Source organism: Scyliorhinus canicula, chromosome 17 (genome assembly GCF_902713615.1).
Source record: "Scyliorhinus canicula chromosome 17, sScyCan1.1, whole genome shotgun sequence".
NCBI classification, from domain to species: Eukaryota; Metazoa; Chordata; class Chondrichthyes; order Carcharhiniformes; family Scyliorhinidae; genus Scyliorhinus; species Scyliorhinus canicula.
In genome coordinates, this window is record NC_052162.1 from 57,185,083 (window position 1) to 57,197,987 (window position 12,905).

At 41.8% G+C, this 12,905-nt stretch overlaps 1 protein-coding gene across 1 annotated transcript in view; it reads left to right on the plus strand.

Moving 5' to 3' along the window:
• The first annotated feature begins 5,035 nt into the window (after window positions 1-5,035).
• srpx2 (sushi-repeat containing protein X-linked 2) overlaps window positions 5,036-12,905 on the plus strand; it is a 103,611-nt gene continuing 95,741 nt past the window's right edge. The window contains exons 1-2 of the mRNA XM_038775634.1: window positions 5,036-5,164; window positions 5,412-5,538. Coding sequence (XP_038631562.1) covers window positions 5,469-5,538 — 70 coding nt within the window. The 5' untranslated portion in view covers window positions 5,036-5,164; window positions 5,412-5,468. The remainder of the gene's footprint in view (window positions 5,165-5,411; window positions 5,539-12,905) is intronic.

Below are 12,905 nucleotides of genomic sequence, written 5' to 3' on the forward strand. Positions count from 1 at the left end.
GCGGTTACCTCTGGTCAGAAACTGAACTGGACTAGCCATATTAATGCTGTGGCTACCAGGGCAGGTCAAAGGCTAGGAATCTATGGTGAGTAACTCACATCCTGACCTCCCAAAGCATGTACACCATCTACAAGGCACAAGTCAGGAGTGTAATGGAATACTCTCCACTTGCCTGGATGAGTGCAGCTCCAACAACACTCAAGAAGCTTGACACCATCCGGGACAAAGCAGCTTGCTTGATTGCTCCTCCTTCCACAAACATTCAAACCCTCCACCACCAACGAACATTGGCAACCGTGTGTACACAGTGTGTACTGTCGCTGTTCCTTCACTTTCATTGGGGCAAAATCCTGGAACTCCCTCCCCAACAGCACAGTGGAGATCTCAAGTTCAAGATGGCGACTCACCATCACCTTCTGAAGGGCAACAAAGGATGGGCAATAAATGCCGGCCTGACCATCAACGCCTACATCTTTTAAATGAATAAAAAGAGGCCCATTCATCCTGACTCTGCCTTCTGTTTGGTTAGCCAATCTTCTATCCAAGCAATTAAATTACCTCTAATCCCATGTGATCTTACCTTGTGTATTACCTTTTGTGTGGCACCTTATCAAATGACTTCTGGAAGTCCAGATATGCTACATATACAGCATCCCTATTATCTACTTGGCTTGTTATATTTTCAAAGACCTCTAGCAAATTAGTCAAACGCGATTTATCCTTCAGGCTGACTCTGATGAACTGCATTTTAACTTTCTAAATATGCGGTTATTACTTCCTTAATAATGGATTTTAACAATTTCTCAATGACAGTGTTAAACTAACTGGTCTGGAGTTTCTCCCTCCTCCCTTTTTGAATAAGTATTAGCATTTTTCCAATCCACTGGGATCTTTTCCGTATCCAGGGAATTTTGGAATATTAAATCAATGGATCCACCATCTCCATTGTCACTTCCTTTAAGACCTTAGGATATAAGCCATCAGGCCCTGGTGACTTGTTCCTCCCTTTCTATTACCTCTGCATTACCTGTTACTATTGCGATGGTACTAATGTTCTCCACAGTGAAAACTAAGGCAAGATATTAATTTAGCATCGATGCCGTTTTGGTTTTCCCCACTGTTAACTACCCGGTCTCATCCTCCAAGGGACTAACATTCACTTTAGCTACTCCTTTTTTAAACATTATGCTAGTTTCCTTTCATAATTTACCTTTGCTCTTTTTATTACTTTTTTTGGTAACCCATTGTTGGTCTTTCAAAGTTTCCCAATCTTCCAGCCTGCCACTGGCCTTTGCAATATGTTACGCCTTATTTTTTGTCTTTATGCTATCTTTTACTTCCTTGCTTAGCCATGGATGTTTTCCCCCCTCTTACAAATCTTTCTTCCTCTCTGGAATCTTTCTTCCTCTCTGGAATCTTCCTTCCTCTCTGGAATATATTTTAGTTAGGAGAAATTAATATCTCCTTAAACAATTGCCACTGCTCATCAGCTGTTTCACCTTTTAGACTTCCCGACTAGTCCACTGGGACCAAATCTGTCCTCATGCCAACATAATTAACATTGCTTAATTCCAGAACGCTAGTGTGAGATTCCAGTTTCTCACAAACTGAATTTAAATTCTATAATGCTGTGAACACTCTCCCGAGAGGATCCTTAACTATGAGGTCATTAATTACTCCCTCCTCATTACACAATACCAAATCCACAATAACCTGCTCCCTGGTTAGTTCCACAACATATTGTTCCAAGAAACAATCTCAAATACATTCAATGAACTCTCCCTCGAGGCTACCCTTGCCAATTTGATTAATCCAGTCCATGTGCACCTCAATATCAGTCATGATTATTGTCATACTTTTCTTACAAATCTCCGATATTTCATGATTTATTCAGTGTCCCACTGCAGAGCTACTGTTTGGAGATCTATGGATTATTCCCACCAGGGACTTTGTTCCTTTGCTATTTCTTACTTCTACCCAGACTATTCCACATCTTGATCTCCAGTGCCTGCATCATTTCTTACTCCAGCACTGATCTCTTCCTTTACTCGCAGCGTCACACCAACCTTTGCGTCATGCATTCACCTCTTTAATCTTATTGAACCTGTGCCAATTAACTCATGGCTCAGGTAATAATCCGGATATTATTACCTTTTTGGTTCTGCTTTTTAATTTAGCTCCTAGCTTCTCATAGTCCCTCAGCAGTACCTCTATCCTTGTTCTACCTATGTCATTGGCACATATGTGGACGACAACAATTGGATCTTTCCCCTCCCACTCCCCTGCAGCCCAAATGAGATATCCTGAACCTTGGCACCAGGTAGGCAACACATCCTTCGGGACTCTCGATCCTAATCAGAGAGAACCGTATCTATGCCCTTAACTATACTATCCTTGATTACGACTTTATTTCTCTTTTCTCCCCCCACTTAAATGGCTCCCTGTACCATGGTACCGTGGTCATTTTGCTCATCCTGTCTACAGTCCCCGCTCTCGTCCACACAGGGGCAAGAATCTCAAACCTGTTGAACAAGGGCTGAGGCTCCTGCACCCTACCTCTTGGATCCCTCTACCTGCTTCACTCATAGTCACACCCTCCTCTCCTTGACCACTAGCCAAATTCAAAGTAGTTAATCTAAGGGGTGTGATTACCTCCTTGAAACACAGTGTCCAGGCAACTCTCCCCCTCACTCATGCGTCACAGAGTCTGAAGCTCAGACTCCAGTTCATCAATTCTGAGCCAAAGTTGCTCAAGCAACCAACACCTTCTACAGATGTGTCCACTAGGAATCACAGTGGTATCCAGCAGCTCCTACATCATGCAGCTAGAATACATCACCTGGCCCCACATCTCTATTATATTTAATTAGTTGTTAATTTAAAAAAAAAATTCCAACTGGAAATTGTAAAATTGTATTAAAGCTATTGCTTAATGATGGTGAGACTATGGATTTCAGTTGCAACAATTGTAAAATTTGCAGCACTTGCCCATCGTGTGTACTAAAAATTCTGGCATCCAACAGACGTCATGACAAGGCATATGATAACCTTTATGAACTTTATAAAGTCATCTGCACACTATCAGTTACTCAAATCCAATGTGAGAGGACATTTTCAAAGCTAAAGATCATAAAGACAAGGTTAAGAAATTTGCTGTCTGAGGAGAATTTGGAATCATGCATGTTGCTATCCATTGAAAAGGAATTGTTAGATGAATTGGATGCAGAAGCAATTATTGGCAGATTCGCACAATCATCTAGCGAACACAAACAATTGCTCTTAATATGGTGGACTGCATGCACTGCTCTATTGTGCTTTTGAACTATCTGTTAATGTGTAAATTGTGCAGTAAACTATTTAAAAATATCAACCAATTATTTAAAATTAAAAACATAAATAAAAAATTCAATTATAACATTCTGTATTTACATTTGGTACCTACTGACAGTAATATGTACAGTACATGTACACTGTAATTACTAAGAAATACACATTTTTTCCGCAAACATTTTAATTGTATCCTTTTTTCCATAATAATTTTTTGAAAATTTTATTTATTTGTTATGAAAATTAAATGATAGCATTGTAGTTGTCGGTGGGCCCCCTTTTTCTGCTGGCAACCAATATTTTTAGACCTAGTCCGCCACTGCATGCCAGGGAGAGGGGACAGGCCTCAAGAAATGTCCCAGGTAAGGGACAAGATAGAGGAGGCACAGAGAGGTTCCAAGAGGAAGAGGAGTCCCAGGTAAGAGGCAAAAAACAAGAGACAGTAACAGGTCCCAATCAGGTTCAGTTAAAACGAAGGAGCAGAGAAACAGGTTCCAGTTGGAGAAAAGGAATTCAGGGAGCAGACTTTAAGTTAAATAGGCTCCAGAGAAACCCTGAAATGGGATGAAGGCTCAGAAGATGTCCTGAGGGTCCAAGAAGGCAGCCAAAGGTTGTGATTCCTTACTGCGGTCCGTTGGGGTGAAGATACCTCTTTGGAGCAATGGTATTTTGCTTGGCACAGCCAAAGAGATGAAATCGTACCTGTAAGTTGATGTTTGAGTGACTCGGAACCCAGGGGAAATTAATCTCAGGTGAGATTGAAACTGTAACTTGGCCATTGTTAAATCCACCTGAATTGAAGCGACAATTGGAAAAAATTGCAAGATGAGATTTTCAAAAGTGAATCTGGGAAACTCTGATGAGTGTGACGGAGTTTGTGAGGTCGGTTGACTCACATTGTGACTAATGTCTGGATGGGCTGTTGAGAAATCCATGGAATTTTGGTCAAAACTGTCATTTATTGGGTAGTGTGGCCCGACCAGAGTTTGCCTGAATTCACATCTACCTCCAACTTACCATGAATGTTAGAATACAAGATAAATAGTAAATTATTCTTTCATTCTGACCATGCATAGTAAAGTTTATATTTATTTGTTCAAATCTTGAGGCTTTATTCTCTTAGCAATTTCAGAATAAAAACATAAAATTCTGGGAAAACTCAGCAGTCAGTGTCAGTGGATGGAGAAGCAGAGGGGATGGTGTTGCAGTCCTCAAAACCATATTTTGGCTATCTGCTTTTGCGGTGACTGACGGTGTGTGATCGTGTCAACTGTTGCAGAGTGCTCATCCTCTATCAGAAAACATTAAATGTAAAAGGCTTTCAGAGACGTAACTGCCACCACGGAGAGCGCTCCACCTACTACATATGTCACATTTCTGGGGATGCTTGCTGTTCAGAAAAAAAAAGTTTAACCATTTTCAGAATAATTTTATCCAATGCGGTTGATGTGGCAATTGCTTGCAAATGAATACTCTCATTCTTATTTTCCTCAAAACTAGAGTACACGTTAAACTCTCTCACATGTTGCCATCTTCACTGCGAAGCTGCTTCGTATATACATCCAGAAAACAATACGGGGAGGAAAATATTGATTCCCATCCAGCACAAAAAGTTTTTTTTAACCCGCCGTGGTCAATTAAAGCAAGTTTTCGGTGCGGTTGATTGAAGTTCCTGGCAATGCCTGATACAGGGACAGTGCAGCTTTAAGGAGCCCCTCACTGGATGTAGCAGGATGATGTCATTCGCTCCCCTTGCCAGTTTCTTTGCTCTCCACAGACGACCGAAGTTCAGGGTTGGAAATCCTCCTGTACGGTAGACGAGGAATACAATCTAAAGGTAACATTCATTATATTTTCCCCTTTTCGTCAGTTGCTGTTCACTCAAAAACATCTCAACACTTGACTGTTTGGGGAAGGTGCAAGTCCGCCTTCCTTCAGTGGAGTTAAACGAAGTCAGTGACCGTCCTTCAGATCCGTGAATGATTCATGCATTATTATCCTGTTTGGGCACTGTACATGTCTTTTGCCATGGAAATAATAACTTTTTGGCACAGTTGAATGATTTTCTTCAATCTCATTCATAGATAGACTTGCGAAGTTTCAAACACATTTGAACCAAAGCATCAGTTCACCAGCGGGACATGAGAAGGCTAATATTTTTGCTGACACTCTCTGTGAGAGTAGCTGTTGGATACAGATATGGATATGAAGGTCAGTAGGTTTTGTTCCGTTTTCTTGTGATTTGGGGACAATATAAGAGCTGGGGAATTTTCATTCATTTCCAATTTATTTCCTGTACTTTTTCACCCTCCCCTGAAACCATTGATCTCGCTGCACTGTTCAGTGAGCCAGGAGACCTGAAGTACTTCCGTGGGGTGCAACTGGGACTCAGCGGAATTCAGGATAGACAGAGAATCTGGAGTACATAACACTAAGAATTTGCAATGTAAATGAGGCCATTCAGCCCATCGAGTCTGCACCAGCGTTGGATAGCCCACACTTCCACCCCTATCCCCATAACCCAGTAACCCCACCTAACCTTTTTGGACACCAAGGCCAATTTTTTTTATCATGGCCAATCCACCTAACCTGCACATCTTTGGACTGTGGGAGGAAACTGGAGCATCCGGAGGAAACCCACGCACACACAGGGAGAACGTGCAAACTCCGCACAGACAGTGACCCAAGCCGGGAACTGAACCTGTGAACCTATGACCCTGGAGCTGTGAAGCAACTGTGCTAACCACTGTGCTGCCCTTAATACCAAAATGAGAAAGTGGATTTCATTTTTTGTGGAATAAGTTTACCTAACAGGTCTGTTATATAGAAGGTGGTTTCAATGGGAGGAAGTAAATTATAAAGCAGTTTCTTTGACGTGTGCTTGTTGGTTTGTTGAGGAAATACTTCTATTTATTTTAATAAGGCTGACTTTGTGGAATTCCATCATTGATAAGAAGAATTTGTTGCTTTCGCCCAGAGTGGCTGATTCTGACCCTGAGGTAGAGAGCGAGGAAAAAGGAGCTGATTATAACTCCTGGCTTGAGGCTGGGCACCAGCACATGGCAAAGCAGAGTGGATGTGTGAGGCACAGGCTGAGAACATGTTAACCATTGGGCCTAGCTCGTAACGCGACGGGCAGCTGCTGGGAGAAAGCGGCTGTTGGCCAGTGGGGAAGGACAAAAATGGGGCATTCCTAGTACACTTGCAGGCGTCAGATTGGGGAGATACAAATGGTGGAACAATGGAGTGTAGCAAGGTTCTGGCACTGGTGGGGAGGGTGGAGATGGGGATAGGAGGAGGGCGATGAGGATAATTTGGATCGGGAAGGAGGGAATGGAGAGAAAGGGGATGGGGCTAAGGCGGATGGGGAGAGGGGGCTGGGAGAAGGGAGATGGGGTGGTGGGGATGGTGGAGATAGGGAGGGTCAAGATGGGGATAGTCTGAGAGTTGATGGGGATTGGGAGAGAGGTTCTTTTCCAGATTGGCGACCTGTAACTAGTGGAGTTCCATGGGGATCAGTGCTGGGACCACAATTGTTTACAATGTATATTAATGACTTGGAGGAAGGAAACAAACAAACTTAGCCAAATTTATAGATGACACAAAAATAGGTGGAAAGGCAGGTTGCCAGAGGTCTACAAACAGTTTGTAAAGAAATATTGATGGATTAATAAGTGGGCAAAAAGTTGACAAATGAAGCATAATGTGGGAATATGGGAGATTCCTTTTGGAAGGGGGAACAAAATAACAGATTATTATTTAAAGAAGAAAAATCAGCAGAAAGCTGCAACACAAAGGGACTTGGAGGTACTTATGCACGGAACACAGAAAGCAAGCACACAGGGGCAGCAGGTAATCAGGAAGGCTAGTGGAATGTTGGCCCTGATTTCAAAGGGGTTGGAGTATAAACGTAGGAAAGTGATGCTGCAACTGTACACTGTATTGGTGAGGTTGCATCTGGACTACTGTGATCAGTTTGGTCACATCTATGAAAAGATATTGGGGTGAACACTCCACCGGCAGGATTCTCTGTTCCAACGGCAGCACACTCCCCATCAGTGGGGTTTACTGGTGGCGTGGGGGTGTCAACAATGGTAAATCCCGTTGGGCAGCAGCGGGAATGGAGAATGCCAACGATGCCATGCTGCCAAGAAACATACAACTGGGGGTGGAGAATTCACCCCATTATTTCATTGGAGGCAGTTCAGAGGAGGTTCACGAGGATAATCCCCGGTATGAAGAGATTGTTTTATGTGCAAAGGCTAAATAGCTTGGGATTCTACTCATTGGAATTTAGAAGAACGAGGGATGATCTCATCGAAACATGTAGGATTCTTAAGGGGCTTGACAGGATAAATGCTGAGAGGATGTTAACCCCCAGGGGAGAGTCTAAGATCAGAGGGCATAGTCTCAGAATAAAGAGGTGCTAATTTAAGACTGAGATGAGGAGGACTTTCTTTTCTCAGAGGGTTGTGAGTCTTTGGAGCTCCTTGCTACAAAAAGCTATGTGTACAGAGTCCTTGTGTATATTTAAGGCTAAGATAGATTCTTGATCAGTAAGGGATCAAGGGATCATAAGGGATCATAAAGGGTTATGGAGAAAGGGCAGGAAAGTGGATGTGAGAAAAGTCAGATCAGACATCATCTTGTTGAATGGTGGAGCAGACTCGAGGGGCCAAGTAGTCTATTCCTGTTCCTATTTCTTTTGGATGGGGATGGGGGAGGGTGGAGATGGGGATGGGGTGAGGGGTGAATGGGGAGAGGAGTGGGGAGATGGGAGGGGGAGAGAGGGAGGAGAAGGAAGGGGGAGGGAAGGCAGGTCAGGTGAGGCCTGGACTTTCATTGTGACGCCTGGAGACTTAGTTCTGTAGGGGCTCCCCCTGAGCTGGAACTCAGCTGAACTATTTCATTCCACTTAAGAGAAGAATAAAGATTTCTATATTAAATCTTGGCTTAGTGTCTTGTAATAGGGAGTGCTTTCCCTCTCATTTATGTGCCAATGATTCACAATTAATGCTGGAGAAAATCACAAGTAGAATTATATTTAAAAAAACAATGGTTAAGGGTGTTAATTGAGAAAATTGCTGGCTTTCTGCTTTCTTGTACAGTACTTTCGGATTTACTGCTTTTCCATTCAACTTCAGTTTGGTGAATTGCCAAAGGGTGATTAGCTAAAAAGCTAGCTGTAAAATATTTATGATTGAACACAGCTGAGATTTATTGAGGTTATAAAGCTGCGACGGTTTTAATGAATTAAAATGAGCATCAAGTGGTACCAGGAGGTTTAGGGATATCGGAAAATGAGAACGGTAAGAACGTTTGAGCTCAAAAGCCCAACAGCAATTATTCTGATAATAATTCTGGAGTTTCACTGAGGAGAGGCGATTTGGGAAACTGGAACACATTCCATCCAACAGGTAATCTGATCCTTTCCAATAGGAAGCAAGATGATCTCATCCAAAAGGAAGCAAGATAATTCAACCCAATATTTAATACTTAACTGATAAAATAAGTTTCAGGGGTGGGGGTGAATGGGGGTGTTGCGGTGGGGGTGGGGGGAAGGTACTCTTATGTAGAATAAGTAACAACAACTTTCACAATCACTTAACTGACTGCTGCACGGGAAAAATCATCACAATGCTGAAGTTTGTCAGACCGTCAATAAAATGTGGTGAAGATTTGTTGTGCTCATCTAATCTTTAATCCCCATCATTCTCTTCCCAGACTTGACACAGTGATATTTTCAAGCTTTGGCATGGCCTTATTTTTTTCATTCAGAAAAATTGCTGTCTATTATTTCCTCTGTGAGATTTCTAAATTTGTGCTGTCAAAGATTTGTTGTACAAGTTGCAATTGATTTATCTGTGTTGTTAGAAAAAGCTCAATGCCATGCGAATTGGAAGTCTATTGTCCCTCGCCATATATGCACTTGTTTGAATTCAGGGTGAGTCTGTAACTCAAAGTGCATTGATGCATCTGTGAATGGTATTTTAAATTATTTGCAAAGCTATGAAAAGAAACTGCCACTGCAGCAAGATGTTTCATGTGCAGCGTATTAGGGGGAGTTGTTGCTAACTCCTGTTGTGTCAACTCAGAATGTGCTCCTGGATCACCTTTGGAGTGAATATGAATCCTAAACAATTACAGTTCCTATGAGCAGGAGCATGACATTCCCAGATAGATATATCTAATTTTCTAAAGTGCAGACTATAGTCTTGAGGAGCACAGTTTGAATAATTTATATTGTACTGAACTATGTTAAATCATTCATCGACAAGTTAATTTGATATTGTCATGATGAAAATGACAGATGGTGGCTTTTCTGTCTTTGGAAGCCAATAATGAATTTGCCACATCTTTCTTAAGGAAAACAGAGCTCCTTTCACTAACGTCTGGTGCCTTCCACTTTGTAACGTCTGACATGTTCCACAAAAATCTACAGCAAGAATGCTTAAGTTTTAATGATGATGTTCCAAGACAGGGATGCCATTGTGGAATGATTGGTATGCAAAATCAATTTCCAAAAATTCCAAAATTAAATTGACACAGATCACAATAATAGAAATCGGGAATACTCTTTCCAAAAGGTTGTAGATGCTGGTAGAATTTGAACTTACGGAGATTGATAGATTTTAATTAGTTAAGGGTATTGAAGAATTTGTAGCTGAAACTGGAAAAGTTCAGCCATCATTTAATTGAATGGTGGAACAAGGTTAAGGGGCTGAATGGTCTACTCCTAGTCCCACGTTCTTACCATTTAACTCACATGATTTTAACCCTACCAGTCTGGCAGAAACTGAGGGAATGTTTAGCTGGACTGCCCAAGCTACTTAACTGCCCTAAAGCTGTCAGGTTTGGATGTTTACTTATTAACCTTATCAGGAAGCAGGACAAATTTTCCAAAGCCAATGGGTTTGTTTTTAACACAATGCTGAGATCTTTTTATCTTGCCAAGGCAATCCAGCAGAAAAGTAGTAGGTGTCCAAACCAAAGATAGAAATTTATATTTTTTTCTACTTCCCTTGAAGGTGTAGAAGAAATGGTAATGCTCTTTAAGGGCCTTTGAGGTGAATGTAAGCATTCTCCACCATGATCTTACTCTCCTGCAAACCCCGCCACCCCCCTCCCCACAACTCCCAGCTTTTGCAGGACTCCCAGTGGCTGATCCTATCACCTCCCTGGTCTTGGTTATTTTCTGCTGCATCAACTTGAATGCAATTAATTATTGGGATTCAAACGAGGCTTTGGAGTAAAAATATCCTGGGCATCATTTCCAGAGCAGTGGGTAAGTTTCTAACTCATACTAGGGCACACCCATTTTAAACTGACCTGAAGTTAAAATTGAGGCCACAGGATTACAAATTATAAATGGAATAAACATATCACTGTTTTGTTTACCCATGCATGTGGACCTACGCATGTGTAGTTGAAATTTGGCTTGCTCACTTGTCTATTATTTTGTTGTGTCTTCTTGTTTTTAATGAGCTCCGAAGCCAGTGTTGCTGAATTTCTTCAATCTGTGTACTCTCCTTTGCACGATGGACATGTCATGTGTGTAGTGGTGATATGCCCACAAGGACAGCTTCTCTGCTAATTTCTTCATGGCTCGCAGTCTCATGCTTTTTCTTCAGTTGCTCAGAGGAACATCCCATTTTCAACTTCAGTGAACAATATGACGGCGGTAAAAAATACATGAGGTGATTTCCAATTGCCTTCCTCGTGTGTGTTTATAGGAAACATAAATCCTTTTCCTGAAGGGTCCTTCACCTGTAAGCAGCTGTTTCACTCATGGTCCCAGTTCTTTTGCCATAACCACTGAACATTCACTCTGAGCTGCCATTGTCCATTTCTTGTCACTCTGAGCTTGGGACCCTTACCTCGTAAGTGACAAGATCAGCTGCTGGGATTCCTGAAGAGTTGGGAGTTGTGGGGGTGGGTGGGGGGTACTTAGGGGAGAGGAAGACTGTGACAGAGATGCCTGCATGTCCTATGTATTCAGAGCAAAAACATTTTAATCTTATTAATTGATACATTTTTTTGAATTGATTATTTTAGTGTTCATCAAAGTGAGGGAGGCATTACAAGGAACTGGAGTACTCTTATGGTTTGGCAATCAGTCTCAACATTGTCAGGCATGGGTTAAAGCTCCTTCTACTCTGCAGCAATGAATCTTAGCTCAAACTTCTGGAGCAGAGGGATAAGAAAAATGTGCCAATAAAAATCCTCAGGGACCTGAAATAATGTCAACTATCTTAGCCATTAAGTGAAGAAGCAGATGACAGGTTCAAAATGAATAACGTCACATACTGAACAATTATCTGGGCCCACAATTCTTATTGAGTAAACCGTAATGGAACATGGACCAATTAAGAAATGTGAGAGTTTCATGGAGGTCCTGACGAGGATCCTGGACTTTGTGAAGTCACTCGAAATTAATTCCAATCTTGCCTTTTAAAAATCATATCGCATGCACTCTTAGGAACTGAAGATTTTTTCCTTATTTAGTTTCCTTGTTTGGATATTCATGGGCTCTGAGGAAGAGCATCTATGGGCCATTGCATCTTACAAAGATGGATTAAGGAGACCACATGAAATGCCCGTGCACATGTTGGCCTTGCATGCAATAGCCCTGTTGCTGCAAGGGGACCAATGGCTATTAATTTAGGCAGAAGTAGGGCCCACCCCAGTTGCGAATGGAGAAAATATTTGTGGAATGTCAAATTTCTCCACTGCAATAAAAAAAACTTTTTTTTATTTTTTTAAGTTTATGATAGTTCAGCTTCCCCTTAATCCCATATATACGTCCCAATCATTTACTTCACTCTGCAAAATATTAATAAAACTGAAACATTCAGTGCATTCTGCTGTCTGGTTTTCTGCCTGTGAGAATGCTTAACTTTGATTGGTTGATTATCATGTTCATTGATAATACTGCTGTTGGATGTCAGAAGATCCCCTTCACTTGGTGGCAGATTTGAACTCAAAGGGAAAACTGCCACTACACGGATTGCTAGATTTCTGTTTGCAGTTTTTGTAATGCCAACAGCAATCACTTCACTGCCAACTGCAAAAGTCTGGGCCAATGAGTAATAATGCCATGGGTGTGCACTGCAGATATCAAATTTTCTGTTGTGAGCCAATTCAGATTCAGTGCCTCAAAACCAGCAACCTGGGAACTGAGGTCCTGCAAAGTTTCAGACCTTGCTGGGTTCTGGGTTGGGTGGCTCAGACCATGGATGGTTTGAGTCAAGCTAGATCGGAAGGAGCCAAGGGTTGCTTAGAGCACAGGAATAGACTGGTACACAAGCCACACTGCACCAATGAGGCGCCTTCCCAAATTGCCCAGGTAAATTATTTTTTATTTTACTCAATTAAAATTGATACATGGCATGTTCTAAAAATGTTTGTTTTTTGGACCACTCCGATGTTTGGATAGCCGGATTTGAGACACGACTGCATTAAGGAAAATCATTGCCAATTCGTTTGTAAGGTAAATGTGGAAATGGCAGGAATGCTGCTGAGACAACGTATATACAAGTTGCACATATATCCCAGGAAGACCAAAAATCCCCAACTGT